Source organism: Monodelphis domestica, chromosome 7 (genome assembly GCF_027887165.1).
Source record: "Monodelphis domestica isolate mMonDom1 chromosome 7, mMonDom1.pri, whole genome shotgun sequence".
Classification (NCBI taxonomy): Eukaryota; Metazoa; Chordata; class Mammalia; order Didelphimorphia; family Didelphidae; genus Monodelphis; species Monodelphis domestica.
In genome coordinates this window covers 89,948,879-89,966,970 of record NC_077233.1, presented here as the reverse complement: position 1 = coordinate 89,966,970, position 18,092 = coordinate 89,948,879, and the positions used below count along the sequence as shown (strand labels likewise).

The 18,092-nt window shown below is 45.4% G+C and overlaps 1 protein-coding gene across 2 annotated transcripts in view; it reads right to left on the bottom strand.

Annotated features, from left to right (window-relative positions):
- Positions 1–18,092, bottom strand: part of CACNA2D2 (calcium voltage-gated channel auxiliary subunit alpha2delta 2) — a 452,436-nt gene that overhangs the window by 29,875 nt on the left and 404,469 nt on the right. For both annotated transcript variants that reach the window (XM_056805022.1, XM_056805023.1), the window contains exons 6-11: positions 15,152–15,290; positions 10,027–10,158; positions 9,585–9,642; positions 1,740–1,790; positions 1,387–1,486; positions 561–719 (exon numbers count right to left, since the gene is read on the bottom strand). In XM_056805022.1, the coding sequence (XP_056661000.1) occupies positions 561–719; positions 1,387–1,486; positions 1,740–1,790; positions 9,585–9,642; positions 10,027–10,158; positions 15,152–15,290 (639 nt within the window). The remainder of the gene's footprint in view (positions 1–560; positions 720–1,386; positions 1,487–1,739; positions 1,791–9,584; positions 9,643–10,026; positions 10,159–15,151; positions 15,291–18,092) is intronic.

The window sequence follows — 18,092 nt, the reverse complement described above, 5'->3', positions numbered from 1 at the left end:
GCGCACCTAATTTCTTCCAGTGAAATGAGCCCCAGGCACCTCTTGTCTGTTTTTCTTTTGAATTCTGCCAGGATCAGCAGTGAGATTTCCCTCCATTGCTTGGGCTACAAGTCTCGTCCTCCGACTCCCACATCTCCCCCTCCCCTTCAATCTCCTCATCTTCAATTAGCTCCTCGGAGGCGGAGAGGGAGCTGGCACGGTGGCCCCGACTCCTCCCCTCCCCGCTCTCCGAGGGAAATATCCAGCCAGTCATTCCCTGGTTTCTGCCAGAAACGAGGGGTTTGGGCCATAGTAACACTCCTTCTCCTTCCTCCATGCCTAGCCATGGCCATTGCTAACAGCCCCAGAGTCCCCAGCCTGGCCCCAGAGACAATGCTCTGAGCTCTAGCCATGGACCCCCTTGAAGGGAGAGAAAGGGCTCTGGGGAAGGACGCCCGCGCCATCCTCCCTGCTGCCCAGTGCCACCCCCCTGCCCGCCCCCCAATCCTCCAGCTCCCAATGGATGGAGATGTCAGTTGTGCTCACAATCTTCTCTTCCCCCTGGCCTAAGAGGGACTCACATTCTGGAGCTGGTCAAAGGCGTATTCAAAGCCGGCTTTGTAACCTGTGGTCCCTTTGGCCACCATGTTCTGCACAGCTTCCTTGAAAACCTTTTTGTTTCGCACATTGGCCTGAACCAGGTGGTTGAAGCAGGACACAGGCTGGGCCTTCTCATTGAACTAGGGGAACAGGGAGAGGCAGAGGAGGTTATCTGGAGGGCCCTGGGCAGGGGCAGACTTGGGGGAGGTCGGTGAACATTTGGCAGAAGGTTGCTTTCCCATGAGAATGTCGGAGTGGGAGCGGGGGTTAGTAGGAAAGAGAACTAAGGGAAGTTGGTGGGAGAAGTCTAAATGGGTTGTTCCCCCTGGCTCTTTATCTTATTGCCCCTAAATAGACATAATTATATACTTAAATAATATCAATATTTTTATACTTATATAAAATATATAAAATAAATGAAATAAACATAAATAAATATCCTTTGCCCCCAAAACTTTGCCCTTCCCAAGCATGTGTGATTATTAATTCCAAGTCTCTTCTCTTCCTCCTTGAAAGCTATAAGTGGTACCAGAGAGTTATGACAATCCCTCGTCTCTCCTCCAAGGACATTTTTACTCCCTGAGTTTTTAGAGTAGAAAGGAGTCTCTGAGCTTCTGGGAGCCTCTTGGCCAAGGGTGACCTGTGGGATGTGTAGGTACCATGGAGGACTGCTTGGTTTTAAAGTTCATGGCAAGCCCTTCCTGGGTGGCAAGCTTTGATTTGGTCACTCTGACCCTGCCAAGGGGGCCTGCCTTCTCCTTCAAGGATTCTCTAGTGGGTCCCCATCCCCAGGCTCAGGGCACTGACCGAGGCCACGTTGACGTAGTCATCATCAGACAGGGTGTCCAGCATCTCACAGACAGATGTCTTCATCAACCTCAGTGTCAGGCCGCTCACGCTGCCACTTCTAGGGGGTACGGCATAGATGTGACTCAGGGCATTCTCCCCCCTTGCCCCCAGTTTAGGGTTCGGTATCAGCTTCCTGGCAGGCACTGGGGATAGGGATTTTGGACTAGGATATGGGACTTAGGGAGGATCCTTAGAGCTGAATTCCCTCAGAGGGTGGCATTAGCCAGAAGGTCCCAGGAATTCTAGCTCTGCCCTGGAGCCTGGAGGTACCCTAGCTCCGGAACAGGGACATTCCCCCACTGTTCACTCACACATCCACGATGATGACCATGTCCTTAGGAGAGGAAGCTCCTTGGATGTACCTGCCAGGAAGAGAGGTTGAGGTAAGGGCAGAGGGTCAGAGGATGTCTGGATGGAGCTGGAAGATGGGATTATGGACAGATTTGGGAAAGGATGATAGAATGGAAGTTCCAAAGGCTTAGCTACTTGGTTCTTTGCCTTACTTCAGTCTGCAGCTGGACTTAGGGCACCTACCTGGATTGCATGGTATCTTGCTGGGTATCAGGGGGTGGTAGGGGGCTCCCGCTTGTCTCTGAAACCTTAGACTTATGCCTTTTAACCAAAAGGACTTCTCTACTCTCCCTAAACCAAGCTCATTATCTTCCCCTGTAATCCTTTCCATCTTCTCAATTTAATTTCTTCAGCAGGGGTACAACAAGTCCCTCATATTCAAAACCCTAGCATTATCTTCCACTCTCCTCTCTTAGCCAATTAGCTGCCAGCTCTTCCCCTCTTTCTGCAACATATTATATGTTGGCTTTCTCCCTCTATTCCTCTTGCCACCATTATCTGACCATTGCAGTAGCCCTCTATAGGGTCTGACAAGCTCTTTCCTATAATCCATCCTTCATATTTCTGCCAGAATAATCTTTCTTATATATGAATTTGATAGTCAGATCTCTATATCTGTGGCCTTTTCAGTTTTATCTCATATCACACCCTTCAACATACTAGACTGGAGGGAGAGGTTCTTAACCTGGGATCTATGAACTAAAAAAAAAAGACTTTGATAATTGTATTACATTTCCATGTAATGGCTTCCTTAGTAATTTTTTACACTTTATTTTATATATTTAAAAATATTATTTTGAGAAAGGGCCCACTGGCTTCACTAGATTGCCCAAGGGGAAGAGCCTAGGCTCTTTGCTGAGGATAAACTAGTCTACAGTTAGCTGAACCCTCCAGGCATTACCATGTCCTTTTTATGCCTCTTTACCTGAAATGTTTCCTTTTCTTCCTTCTCTCCTTCTGTTGAATTTCTAGTTATCCTATTTAAAAAATTATTTTTTTAAACTGTTACCTTCTGACTTAATAATTCTTAAGACAGAAGAGTGGCAAGGGCTAGGCAAATAGGATCAATGACTTGCCCAGGCTCACACTGCTAGGAAGTGTCTGAGGCCAGTCCTCCGGACTCCAGGCTTGATGTTCTTCTATCCACTGTGCCACCTAGTTGTTCTACTAACTATCCTTTAGAGACTATCTTGAATGCCACCTCATCCAGGAAGCCTTTCTTGATTCCCAATAGTAGTAATGACCCCAAATGTCAGATAGCACTTAATTTGCTCTCTAATGTACTTATAATGTGTATTATGTAGTTCTGTCAGTTCTTATCACTTTTCTAGACTCAAAATTCCATGGGTGGATTTTTCCCCAAACTTTAGATCTCACTCAGCTTTCAGATGAATACTTTTCATGAGAGAGAGAGAGAGAGAGAGAGAGAGAGAGAGAGAGAGAGAGAGAGAGAGAGAGAGAGACAGAGACAGAGACAGAGAGGAGAAAGACAGAGAGGAGACAGAGAGAGAGAGAGAGAGAGAGAGAGAGAGAGACAGAGAGAGAGACAGAGAGAGAGAGGGAGGGAGGGAGGGAGGGAGGAAAGAAGAGAGGAGGGAGGGAAGAAGGAATAGAGCAGACAGTAGAACAGACTAAAGCTTTAGAGAATTCAGGTCACCTCTGGCAGCAAAGGGTCTCAGGAGGTCAGGGGATGTCTAGGAATTTAGGCTCTGGATGTGCCCCCCAGTGTTAATAACAGTTTAACATTTTTGTCAATAACTTAAATGAAGGCATGGATGGAATGCTTGTGAAATTTTTGGATGACAAAAAGGTAGGAGGGAAAGTTAAATGAAGGATGACAGGGTCTACATCCAGAAAGACCTCATCATGCTAGAACAATGGGATGAACTGAATATGATAAAATCTAAATGTAAAGTTCTACGGAAGCTCAAGAAATCAATCAGATATAAGATGAAGAAGGTATGGTCAGGCAACCTATTATTCTTGTATAAAAGGACTTGGAGTTATCACTATCACATGGCTCCCCAAAAGCTAATGAGACCTTCCCGTGCAATAAGAAGTACATAGGGGATTAGACTATCGAGAAAAGATTTCTGTAATTCTCTGACCTGCTCAGGCCATGTGTAGAATACAGTATTGGTGCTAGGGGACCCTTTTAGGAAATACACCTATAAATGGGAGAATATCCAGTGGAGAACAAGGAAGACAGGAGAATGTGGAGAAAATGAGGAAGGAAGAAGATGAATTGAAGGTATCAGGAATTAGGATTTAGTCTCAATGTATATACAGAAGGCATTAACCTTGTCAAATATTTGAGGTGCTTTTACATGGAGGAACAGGTTTGTTTTGCTTGGCCTCAGAATTTCTATTAGTTGATCATATAGTATAGTTAGCACTATTTTACATATAAGAAAACTAAGGCTTAGAGAGAATCAGTCATAAATAGCAGAGCTGGAACCTGAACTCAGGTCCCATGACTCCAAATCTGGTATTCTATCTACCACTCTGTAGCTTCTGGCTCAAGGCCATGCCCTAATAACTTTCTCTTTCCTCAATCCATCTCATGAAAGGTCCCCAGGACCTTGAGACTCTACTTTTTGGGTGCCATAAGGCTCTAGGGCACTGGGTTCCATTCCCATTCCTCTCCAGCCAATCACTTTCCCTCAGAGAGAAATTAGCTTTATGACCCACTCAAATTTCATTAGAGATATAAGCCCTCCTTGCTCTACTCCTTCAGTAACTTTTCCCCCATTTATATTCCTTGGTATATTATTATTATTATTATTAAAACTCTTACCTTCTATCTTAGAATCATTATTAAGGATTGGTTCTAAGGCAGAAAAGCAGTAAAGGCTAGGCAAAGGAGTTAAGTGACTTGCCCAGGGTCACACAGATAGAACTTGTCTGAAGTAAAATTTGAACCCAGGACCTCCTGTCTCCAGGCCTGGCTCTCTACCCACTGAGACATCTAGCTGCCCCATACAATATGTTATAATAGCTTACATTTATATAGCATTTTAGAGTATGCAAAACATTTTGCACATATTATCTCATTTGGTTCTTCCAACAACTCTGTGAGGTAGGCATTTTTTTTTAAACCTTGCCTTCCATCTTAGAATCCTATGCATTAAGTTCAAGGCAAATAAGGGCTAGGCAATGGGAGTTAAGTGACTTGCCCAGGGTCACACAGCTGGGAAGTGTCTGAGACCAGATTGAACCCAGGACCTCCTGTCTCTGAATCCACTGAGCCACCCAGATGCTCTCTCTCCCTCCCTCCTTCTGTCCTCCCCAACATGTATTTTTAAAACAAACCTCAACTCATTCTCAGACCAAGATGTGAATCATAGATTTAAAAGTTGGAAGAGGCCTTTGAGGGTAGCATGGTATGATAGGAAGGATTTAGGGTTTGGGATCGGAAGACTTTGGTTCACATCCTTATTCTTTTATTGACTGACCTTAGGGAAATCACATTCCCTCCTTGTGCCTCAGTTATCTTATCTGTAAAATAAAGGATGGGGGAAATGATCTCTAAGGTCCTTTCTAGCTCTAAAGCTAGAAACACATTCCAACTCTCATTTAAACATTTTTAAAAAAATTAAAAATTTTAATTTATTTTTTATTTTTTTAAATTGTATTTGATTAAGAAAATTTTCCATAGTTACATGATTCATGTTCTTTCCCTCTCTTCCTCCTCACCCCTCCCAAAGCCAATTCACAATTCCACTGGGTTTTATATGTGTCATTGATTAGTATTTGCACTAGGGTGATCATTTAGAGTCTACATCCCTGATCATATCCCCATTGATCCATGTGATCAAGCACCAACTCTCTTATTTTTCAGGTAGAGAAACTGAGGCTTTGAAGTCACTTGTTCAAGGTCATCCAATGGGTTAGTGGTGAACTTAGACGTGACTATTAGTCAAGTGCTTCTGCTAAGAATGAATGAGTTAAGGGCAGTTAGGTGCCTCAGTGGATAGAGAGTCAGGTCTGGAGATGGGTATTCCTGAGTTCAAATCTGGCTTTAGATACTTCCTAGCTGTGTGACCCTGAGCCAGTCACTTAACTTCCATTGCCTAACCCTTAGTACTCTTCTGCCTTAGAACCGATTCTAAGACAGAAGGTAAGGGTTAAAAAAAAGAGTGAATTAAAAAACTCACTGAACTATGCACACCCTTTGTCCCAGTGAAACCATTGGTCCGTCTATATCCCAAAGAGAAAGAGATCAAAGAATGAGGAAAAGAAGACTCACTTAGACGAAATATTTAAAGCAGTTTTTTCTTTGTGTGTTGGCAAAGAACTAGCCCAGTAAGGGGATGCCAATCAATTTGGGAATGGCTGAATCATTTATGGTATGTAAATAACATACAGTAAATGCTGTAAGAAATGATGAGATAGATTTGTATGAACCAGGGAGGACTGAAGCGAGCAGAACTAGAACAATTTGTACAATAGCAACAACCCTGTAAAGACAAGTTGTTACTTTGAAAGGCTGAAGAACTCTGATCACTGTCTCAAAGACAGATGAAAAAGGTCTGAAAAACTGCAGTGATGCTTCCATCCATCGATGCCCACAGATCTGCCAGGTAGCTGGGTGAGGCTCCCTTCTCTGCCCTCCATGGGTAGGCTTTTGAGTGCCTAGCTGACAGCTGAGAGCCTTCTCCATGGCTCTGGGTTAGGGGGAATGAGAGCTGCTTAGGTCTTGCTTTGTTGGCATAGTGGGGCCCTCGGCACCTCTCTTTCTCTGGCTGTCACCTGGCCTGGATGCCAGGATGGCCTGACTGTGAAGCTACACGGTCAGGGAGATCACAGCCTCTGCCCAGTTGGTTGTTGATGGGGTGCGAGTAGCCAAGAGGAAAAGGCTTTACTTAACTCTTCAAGGGGACATAACAGGAAGAAGGGGAGCCTGAGACTTTAGTGGATAGGTGGGAGTAGTGTTATTCCCTGAGTTCAAGCTCTCGCCATTCCTTCCCAACAAAATCTCCCAGCACATGGGTCTTCAGGGGAGTGCTAAGAATAGGGAATAGGGAAGAGAGAGGAGAGCTGGAGTCTTGGAATGGGGACAAGATTTTTTTTTTTTTTTGTAGAATGAAAGAAACATTGTCTAGTGACAGAGGCCAGAGGCATCAGCAATTCTGGGGTCCCTTCCATTTTCTCCCCCACTCCCTCTCTCCCCTTTCCAACATATGTTCCTGAGGCTGAACCTTTAATTCTGGGGTTTGGGGAAAAACTATTTTTCTACAGATGCGTCTCCAACCCTGGTCTCTGCTAAAAACTCCAGCCTTTCTCCTGCCTGTACCCCTGAAACTTCCCCAGAGTAGCAGGGGCAGAACACCTTGGGGCATGTTGGATTCTCCCCATTGGGCAGAAGAATGGGATGCCCTGAGAAACAACAATAGGCTTGAGGGCTCAGAGGAATCTTTTCAGTAGTGGGGCAAGGAAACAGTAGGAATGAGTTCTGGGGACCAGGCATTCAGATTCCAACTGTTTGGGGGCATCTCCCACATTGGGAATTCCAAGGGACAGGAATTGCTCACTTCTATTTAATCTTTGTAGCTCCCCTAGGACTCTGCACAGAAGCCACTTAAAAATATTTCCCGGTACACCCAGTGATGACAACAATGTAAATAGAAAGAACAAAATGACACCAAGTGCTGGGTAAGTATAACAGCCAAGCTTGGCTTCACAGATGAGTTCAGAAAATGTATTTCCTCCCTTTTTTGTTTGGAGTGGGGGTGATGAGGGTAGGAATTGGTGTCTGGGTGGGAGTGGGGGTAATGGGAGTTGGGCATCAATTATAGGGGTGCAAAGATTTTCAGACATGTTTGGTATATAGGTTGGTTTTGTTGATGGTGTTTGATGGTTCATCACATTAATTTCCAAGTACCTCCCTTCCCTCTTCCCTATCTAGAGAGCCATCCCTTGTAGCAACCACCATCCAGTGCAAGTCAGCACACTGCTCTATCTACCCGAGAATGTTGGAACTTCTAGAGATCTGGAGATGGGAGTAGAGATCTTTGAAGTAAAAGGGATAGTGATGGTCTGGCAGGGTTTCCAACCCAGGGTACAAACTCCAAATAGACTGATTAGGAGGTTGGTTACTAAGTAATCATTTAAATGCTTCCTCACATCAGGCATTGTGCTAAGTGCTAGGGATACACTAAAAGGCCAAAACACACTCTGTGACTTAAGGAGCTCATTTTGTCTTCCCTAAGGAGTTCAATTCAGGGCACATTAGCTGAGGTTCCTTAGTATAAGAACAGCTGGGTAAAGCCTGGACTTGGAGTCAGGAAGACCTGAGCTCAAATCCACCCTTGGACACTTACTAGCAGTGTGACCCTTTTTAGAACCGAGTTGCAAGTTCCTGGTTTCCTAGCCATGGGAAATGAGTACAATTGGTGGGCAGTGCTTGATATCCCCTCTCCATGTTCCCCAAAAGGATCTTGTCCTTTGACTAACTTCCTCCCTCTAGTTTTTCTTTTTCCTCCCCACAAATAGGGCTTCAAAGCTCTTTGGTTAGATGAAAGCATTGGGATGTCGATTGTGTTGGTGACACTCATGTAGGACTGGTCCATATGGCCACTGATTGGAGCAAAGGGTGTGGATGAGAATGGCTAAGTTGGTTTTGCTGAAGAGAGGTAACCTAGCCCCTGGTTAAATCCCTTTCCCATCTTGAATTACTCTTTGCCCCCTTCTGCAGAAGAAGGAAGGGAAGAAGAGAGAGGCTAGACAGGTCTAGATGGTGGGGATGGAGATGAGAATTGTGGGGAGGGGGAGGGTGGAAAGCTGCAGCCTGGGTGCCCCTGCCTGTGTTATTGTATCCATTTTCCAGTGGCAACGATGTGTGAAATGAAAATTGGACAGAGTTGGCTGCTCCCTGCTCAGAGGGCTGGGATATCATAGAGGGAGAAGGGGACAGAGAGAGGGAGAGAAAGGCAAGGGGAGGGAGAGGGGGAAAGGAAAAAGGGAGAGGGAATGGGTGGAAGAAAGGATGAGAGAGAAAAGGAGACAGTGAAATAGTGAGAGGGAGATGGAGAGAATTTGAGTAAAGGAAAGAGGGAAAAGAGAGGGAAAGAGAGATGGAGAGGAAAGAAGGGGGAATGAGAAAAGGAAGGGAAGAAGAGAGGGACAAAATGAGGAGAGAAGAAAGAGAAGCAAGGAAAAAAAGGACCAAATAAAAGATAATGGAGAGAATATAGGAGAAGGGAGGAAGAAAGAAAAGGAGAGAGGGAGAGCACATAGTAGGTAGCTTAAATGCTCGTTGAATTGAGGAGGAATAGTATGAGAGACCAGGAGAGAGGGAAAGGAGGGAGAGAATGAGAAAGGAAGAAAGAAGTTAGGCAAAAAAAAGGAAGGAGGGGAGAGGGAGGGAACAAAGGAGAGAAAATGAAAGGGGGAAAGAATAGAAGAAAGGAAAGGAGAGAGGAGAGCTAGAAAAAAGGAAGGGGAAGAAGAGGTGAGTACTCTTGAGGCACTTAATAATGTTTGCTGAATGAAATGAATTGAACTGAGAGGGAGGCAGAGGGAAGGAGAGACATAAAGGGAGGAATGAAGGAGAAAGGTAGAGAGAAGAAAGGGAGACATAGAGGGAAAGGAATGAAAAGGAGGAAGAAAAGTGACTGACATGAGGGAGGAAGAATGTGGAAGGGTGAGGAGGTGAGAAAGAGAAGAAAGGTAGAGGGAGCTGGAGGGTGCTGTGTTGTTGCTTCAGGGACAGTAGGCAGAGAATCCAGCAGGCCATGAATGGCCCAGTTCAACCCTGGGCCCCATGAACACTCCTCATCCACCCTGGAGTGCCCCACACTCACCAGGGTCTCCGGCGAACATCATACAGGTCAATCTTTTTTGGTGCTCTCCAAGGGGTTGCTGTGGGAAAGAGTGAAGCAGAAAGAGTCTGAGAGGCCTGGAGATTGGGGCAGGATCAAGAGCCATGGGGATGTGACAGGCTTTGGATCCTTTCTTGGAGGAGAGAGCTGACTCCAAGGAGAAGATTTAGAAAATGGAAATTCTAGGGCTAGAAGTCCAGATTGTTTCCTTGATGGTACCATGCCATCTTCCTTTCTGGAAGTGAATGACTGGCCAGATTTTGTATTATCATTAGGGCAGGTAGAGAGAGAACAGAGGGCCTACACAGACTGGTTGGGTATAGCATTTTTGGAATTGATCCTTAGTTTTACTGTTTGTGTTGATCTAACCAAGAAAGGGTGGGAATCCCTGAGACTGTGGGTCCTCATATTCCTAGATACCCACCTGGATAATATCGGGTAACCCCTGTGGCACTGCCAAAAACCTGCCACAGCAGGGATGGGTCCTCCTTACGGTTCTCAACAAATACATCCTCCAGGGCTTCTGTCCAGTTGAGCTCATTTAGGATCACTGTGGCTGTGGACAGAGGAAGGAAAGAGTTATGGGCACTCTAAACCCATCCCACAGGGTAGGGGTTAAGAAGCTAGGACCTGGGGTACAATAAGGGGAATGAGTAAGTCTTGTATGATCATAGCTTCCTCTTGGGTAAACTCTTTGCCTTCAGTCTCCTGGCCCATGCAACTCCTCTTCCAGTCATCTCACAAATAAATAAATAAACAAACAAACAAGCAAATAAATCTTATACATCTCATAAAGCTTACCATATCATACTCCTCAAGAATCTACATGGGCTCCCCACTGCCTATGGGACTTGCCTCAAACTCCTTAGCTTGGCAGTCAAGGTCTTCTATAACATGGTTCCAACTTATTTTCCAGTCTCTCTGATCCTGCTCCCCAATACCCTCTTCATTTATCCCTACACATGCCAGACTTAGGTTCTTTCCCACAGTTTTAAATGTCCTTCTCTAATTATCTAAATATACCTTTTCTCCTTCTCTATTCAGCCCTCTATCATTTTTTCTGTTAAAAACCTACTTATCCTTTAAGCCCCAGTAAAAAATCCCATTTCCTCCATGAAGCTTTCCCAGCTTTCCTGAACCTGCTATGAAATCTCTGTCCTCTGAACTATGTCTCTCATGGTCAGAAATGCATATGGTAGTTTGTTCCACCTGGTGCAAAAAATCTGATCTGTTCCAATTCTTTAAATAAGAATATTTAGAGGTTCATTACTGCTTCCCCTGGGGGGTGGAGTTAGGGCTCAGATTATTACTAGTATTGGGGATATGAGCTCATTTGGGGGCTGAAGGTTAGGGGGCTAGTTAATGGCTGAGGTTCTGAGAATTCAAGACTATAGATCAAGCAACATCTAAGGTATATGGCAAAGGATTTGGGGGACCTATTCCCTTTTGGAATGGCCCCATGGTGCTTCTTGTCCTCCTAAGGCTGCCTCAGAGAAAAGTGAGGCTGGCTCTATGAAGCTCACCCTACTCAACATGCACCATGGGCCACCGGCCTGGCATGAAAGCAATTAAGGGTCGCTGATGGCACTGGAATTATTCAGCTATTAAGGCAGCTGATAAGCTGGAAGCCACTCGCCTCCATGATTAATCAGCTGGGGCTGGGAGCACTGGGTGGGGAGGAGGGAATGGGAGGAGGATGCTCTTGTTTAGTGGGCTGATGAGCCTGGACCCCGGCTGAGGCTAGGGGTGCCCTAGATTATAAATGGGCTTCAGAAGAGGCATGTGGACATCTAGGCACATACTTTGTTCACAGATAGGTTCATATAGATATAAAAGTCCAAGCGTACACACACCCACACCCATACCCACACACACCCTCTCCACCACTGTCTCCATGGACAAATCCTTGACACAGTCTGAGATGCACATGCAGACAACAGTGACAGCAGTAAGAATAGTCTAATGTCCCTACAGCCCAAGAATCCCGCTGTTCAAAAAACCCTTTTCCAGCCACTCTTTCACTGCATCCCACCCCCCCACAAGTAGAGTAGAGCAGGAATTACTCTCCCAGTTTTATGGATAGAAAAACTGAGGCTTGGAAATGGGAAATTATTTACCCAGAGTTTGTGGAATGCCTGGAGCTACAACTTAGGTCTTCTGAGTCACAGGCCAGGACACCTTCCATTGCATCCTACACACATGCTTATAGACAGTCGCTCACATGAACCCACACTTGTGTTAGATACACAGATAGAAATGAATGGCAAAAATCTGTTTGAGCATCCCAGGCACTGGACTCAGACTAAGCTTGACCATGGTCCTGAATTGTCTCCTAAATCTCATTTCAGACTATAAACCCTGACCTTGTCACAGTTTGAGGCATGGATCCCAGAAGACAGGCAGAATGTGCTCCATTTGAGGTACAGAACTGCTCTATTGCCAAGCAGATCTCAAGTTCAGTCCCTCCACTCATCCCATCAGGACCAGGAGGGGGTCACACACCTATCCAAGAGCACAGATTTGGAGATGAAGGAAACTTTGGCAGTCACCTAGTCTTAGGAACATATGGCCATAGGCATAGCACTAGGTCAAACCTGAAATATTACAGATGGGGAAACTGAGGTCCAGAGAGGTTAGTGACTTGCCCCAAATAACACAGGTGGGAGATAACAGAAAGAGGATTTGAATCCAGGTTCTTTGACTCCAAATTTAATGCTCTTTCCATAATTCTATACTGCTGTGTGTATATGTCCATACCCATCCGTCCCAATCACACAGCCTCTTCGCTCATGGATCTGCTCTAGCTAAACAAAACCTTAAATCAGAACTAGTCTTGCCTTTGGGATCGGCCTGACATAACTGCACACGGACTGGGAACCTCTACTGTAATTTTACCCTATGGTGTGTGTGGTAGCACAGAGACTGAGACACTTGAGAGTGGGATTTTTTGATAGTTTCATTCAGAATAAAACCTCTAACTTTGAAGTCTTTAAAGCAGTTGAAGAGGGGGCAGCTGGGTGGCTCAGTGGATTGAGAGCCAGGTTTAGAGATGGGAGGTCCTGAGCTCAAATGTGGCCTCAGACACTTCCTTAACCCCCGTAGCCTAGCCCTTACCGCTCTTCTGCCTTGGAACCAATACACAGTATTGATTCCAAGATGGAAGGTAAGGGTTTAAAAAAAAAAGCAGTTGAAGACTGGGATCAATAGCTAACTAGCCTTATAGATGGAGCTCATTGGATGCTTAAAGGTCACCTAGACTAGCCCAACCTTTTCATTTTATAATTGGATAAACCAACCCCCAGAGCAGACAGAGGATTTTGTCCTCAGATCATATATACATATAAGAGCAGTATGTATTTTATTATTTGATGTAATCCCTGGCTAACGCTTGACATTCTCTCCTCTTTATTTAGATAGTATTTTTAAAAAAATTCTCTTTAAGGAGAAAAATAATCTAAGTTAAGTTGCATTTAACATGGCATTCTCTCATGGTTCTTTCTGTGGATCTCTAGAGAAAGGACATTGGGTCACTTGGTTTTACTCATTCAAGTCTAATGGCTGCCATATCCATACCCTCAGTACCAACCAATACTCCCCACCCCAAACATTTGGACATACAACAATATACCTGCGAGACAACATGAAGACTCCAGCAAAGATCCTTGATAGCATACATATGCATAGAAATGCTATATTTCACACAATGGCATATTCTGGCTTATTTCACCCAGAGCTTTTCTCTCTGTCTCTTTCTCTGTCAGTCTCTCTCTCTCATGCACGGACTTCTGTGATCTCCTTATTCCTGCCTGAGCTGACTTCCTTCTTCACTGCTCCTGCCTCCTCACCAAGCTCTAAGTGTGTACAAACACATACTCACACCCACACATAGACACCCTGAGTTAGGAAATGGGGGACCACCCCCGCCTCGGGCAAGTGATTACAGATTTAATTACAAGTGACACAGTAAATAAAAAAAAAACTATCAAATGTAATTTGTGTGGGTAGTGAGGGGTGACTGGGGAAGGTGGGGCAGCCAATGTTTTAATTAGTGTGGCTGCCTTCGATAGTGCCCCTCTGCTGGCACTGCCCTGGGGGAGGCAGGACCCAGGGGATAAATGACTCAGCCTTGTCTTTCCCAGGGGGTGCTAGGTGTCTATGCTTCCAGCTCTGCATGACCTGGGATGCTTGTGGGGAGGGAATCTATTTGGGAAGAGCTCCACACGAGGATTCTATGTCTGTGCATCTGAATGTGTGTGCATGCTGTAAAGAATGAGGCACCAAGATAAGGCTGTGTTGGGACCTGTGTTTGGGAATGTTCAACCCACCATGTTATGAGGATGTGATTTTTTGTATGAGTATGAGTGTGCGAGAGAATGCTAGTGTGTGTGCATTTGGGTGTGTGCCAGTATGCACATTAGTACATGAAAATGTGTAAGCCCTGACCATTTCTTTGTGTGTAAGCATATGTAGGATTGCGAGTGTGTGGCTGCATGCATGATGTGAACGAGATACTACGTGTGTATGGGTGCCTGTATGCATGAGCATGAAAGTGATTATATGAAATTACATGCATGAATCTGTCATTCTGTGAGTCTAAATATGGATGCACAGAACTGTTAATAATAATAATAACGGCAGCCAGCATATATACGTCCTGTATGAGCTATCTTGTTGGATCTGATTGGCTAGGCATCAGGTCCCAAGGTGAATGTCTTGGGGCCAGTAGGGGCTGAGAGCATATGGGAAGCCCAGGAACCCGAAGCTCTAAACCAAACCTTGGGTTCATCCCACCAGTGTGGATCCTCTGGGGCAGAGTGGATGTGCTTTTAGTAGAGACAACCTTGGCCGATGAAGTAAGTTCCTTTTCCTCATTCCCAGTGGCAGTTTCAGAGTGTTCTGCCATCTTATTGCCCTGAGCCTAGGCTTCTTGGGTGGAAGTGTAGTATAATGGAAAAAGAATTGGATCTTTAGGACAATTCTGAGGATTTATGACAAAGAATGCTATCCACCTCCAGAGAAAGAACTGTTAAGAGTTGGAATGTAGATGAAAACATGATTTGTCACTTGTTTATTTGGGATTTGGGATTTTGGTTTCATAAGATTATGCACTTACAAAAATGAATAATATGGAAATAGGTTTTGCATGATAATACATGTATAATCCGGATCGAATTGCTTGTCAGATCTAGGAGTGGGGAGGGAAGAAGGGAGACAACATGTATCATATGACTTTGGAAAACTTATGTGGAAATTTGTCATTAAAATAAAATAATAAAGTTCTATTTTAAAAAAAAGAATTGGATCTGGAGGCAAAGGCTTTGAGTTCAAACTGTAGCTCACTTACTTGTCACTTGTGTGATTTTAGGGTCATTAATATTCCTTTATGGGTCTCAGTTTTCTTATTGTAAAATAAAGGGATTCGACTAGATGACTTCTGTTATTCCTTTCATCTTTGATCTGGGAGGGGGGCCTGGATATTTTGCTGTACTGTTAGTTTGGGAGTTTGGGGCCTGGCTATATAGGATGGGGGAGACCGAGGGGTTACTCACAGCCTTTGTAGATGTCTGTAGGGATCTGGACAGCCGTATAGGAGTAGTTGACTTTGTTTTTAAAGTTTGGGTCCTCAACGAAGTCCAGCTGCAGAGTACTGGGCTTTTCTCTTTCAAATTCCTCACCCTCGGGGTCCTCCTGAGAGAGAGAGGAAAAAAAGAAAGGGAAGACAGGCAGTGTCAGAGATGGTGAGGAGAGGAAGGCTGAGGACGAAAGAGAGAGACAGGGACAGACAGAGCAATAGAAAAGAGGCATCTTGGTACAGTGGAGAGAAAGAGCTCTGAATGTGGATGATAGAAGTCCTGAATTTGAATCCCAGCTTGGCTACTTTCCACCTGTGGGCCTTCTTTAAACTGCTAGTTTCATTCTTTAGAATTGGAGCTGGGTGGACAGGCTCAAACAATAAACTAACAACTCAATTCAGGAAGTCATTTCTACTCTGTGTATGTCCCTGTCCTTGGTGCTGGGGATAAAAAAAAAATGAACAGAGTGCAGGCCATTGAAGAGCTAACAATCTAACTGGGGGTGGCAAGTGGTGAAGGAATATTACATGTAAAGAAATAACTATGATCTGAGGAAGAGTTTGATAACCCTGATAACTGAGGCAACCATCTTCCTTAGCAAAAGGAACTTAAATATCTCCTTTCAGTACAGAAACCAATCCTACAGTGATGACTTCTATTGTCCCTTCTAACTCTAAATCCTGAAACCCTGAAGAGGAAGAGAGAGAGAATGAAACAGAGGGAGAAAGAGAAAGCGAGATCAGTGGGAGATAGAAGAGGAGATGGAATTAGAGATATAGAGACAAAGAGAAAGCTATACTGAGAAAAAGATGGTGACAGATCCAGAGATGAAAGGCTTAAGGCAAACAGACATATAGATCGGGAAGGGAAGGGGACAACTAAGTTTTCTACACCTTTTTAAAAAAATAATTAAAACCCTTTCCTTCCATCTTAGAATCAATACTATGTATGGGTTCCAAGACTGGTAAGGGCTAGGCAATGGGGGTTAAGTGACTTGCCCAGGGTCACATAGCTAGGAAGTGTCTGAGGCCAGATTTGAACCCAGGACCTCCCAACTATGGACCTGACTCAATCCACTGAGCTACCCAGCTGCCCCCTAAGTTTTCCACACTTTAAGACAATTACATTGGATAAAATGATCTTTGAGGTTTCTGTCATCTCTGATATTCTTTGATTTTTTTTTTGGAGGGAAAAAGAGAAAGAGAACTAGAGAATGAGAAAATGTGACTTGCCCTGGGGAAGGGGCTACTGCTGTCATTGTTTGAGGTAGGAGTATGGTCTGGACATATGTGCTATTTTACTCCCCTGCTCCCACTGGGCAGAGTCCACAGATGTACATTCCCTTCTTAGTCTCAGAGATGGAGGTGGGGGGGGGGTAGGAAGAGGAAGGAGGGAGAAGAGAGCTGACTCTCTTTCCTTTCATTGCCTTCCTCAGTATTCTCTCTCCCTTCTATAGATGGGTTAGAAGAAGGTACTGAGCCTCCTGGCTGCCAAGTGTAAGCTAGAGAAAGCCTGGGAACTCCCTTGAAGGCAGAGCATTTTCCTCTCCCTCTTGAGAGTTCTGTGTGTGTGTGTGTGTGTGTGTGTGTGTGTGTGTGTGTGTGTGTGTGTGTGTGTGTGGCACAGTTTGAGGCTTCTCACCGTCCCAGCTGGGATGTCCTATCTGGTACTTTATCAAATCCTGAGAGAATCATTCCAACCCAGTGGACAAAAAGGAAAAGAAAACAGAACACCCTCCCCAAATCCTTGAAAATCAATTAGCAGCAAAAGGCAAGTATCAGAGACCAAATTAAAAGGGAGATCGGCTTAGTGCTCTGTCAATAAGGACGCAGGCGACATTTAATTACACAGCCTGATCAGCAAACTCAGGCTGAGCTAGCTAGGCTCCACGCTCCCCAAATCCCCTCCCTCCCCCACTGTGGTTTCCCAGGCAACAAAGAGCATCCCCCAGGGGTCTAGAAAGGCCCAGAATCCAGAGTCTGGGGCCCGGGTCCCATTGCCTTGACCTCCATCTCCAGGGAAGGGGTTTTTGCCACCAGTGCGCCTTCTCACCTTTCCCTGGAGCTTGGCTGCCTTGGCCACACTCATGGGCTCCCAGGGCACCCGGGCTGGGCGGGAGGGAACAGGCAGGTCTAGTGGGTATTTATAGGAGCCACAGCCTGGAGGGGGGTTTCAGTTCCCACCAGGCAGAGAGGTGGAGGAAGGGCTCAGCAGGCTCCAGTTGACTTTCTAAAAACAGCGGCTGCCCGCCCCTGACAGGTGCCAATTATGGCGTTTCATGGGCATGGGCATGCACTGCAGAGCCAGCCACCCACTCCCGTGCCTCCTGGCTCAGCTGGCAGGAGCCGGGACTCTAATTGGTGCACAGTGATGAGTGAGTGCACGCGTGTGTGTGTGTGAGTGTGTGTGTGTGTGGTGGGGAAGAAGACAGCCCATCACGAGTGCAGGTGTATAACAAACAGGGGAAGATGTGGACAGAGTCAGGCAAACTGAAAAAAGGAGTTGAGGAGAGAGGTGCAGAGACATAAGTAGATGGAGATAGAAAACAGAGTCAGAGAGCCGCAGAAAGAGGCTCAGGGGCGCTAAATGGGCCCTCGGTAGAGAAGCCAACAGCAGACTTAGGAGTCGTGCTTCTGCGTTGAGCCATCCATACCTTCTGGGGCTCGGTGGACCCCCTCCTCCCAGCCTCCATGATTCCTTCCCAGCTCTTCAGCCTTCTCTCTTACGGTCTCCTTCATAAACTCCAAGCCTCAGGTAGACTGGGGGACTCGACATCTCCTGTGATTTGCACCCCACGGGACAGAACCGCAGGGACGATGAGGCTAGTCTTGATAATCCTGAAGGTTCCTTCCAGCTCAAAATCGTGTCCATTTAATCCAGCCCTTCATTTTATAAACTGGGAAACTAAGGGGCAGAG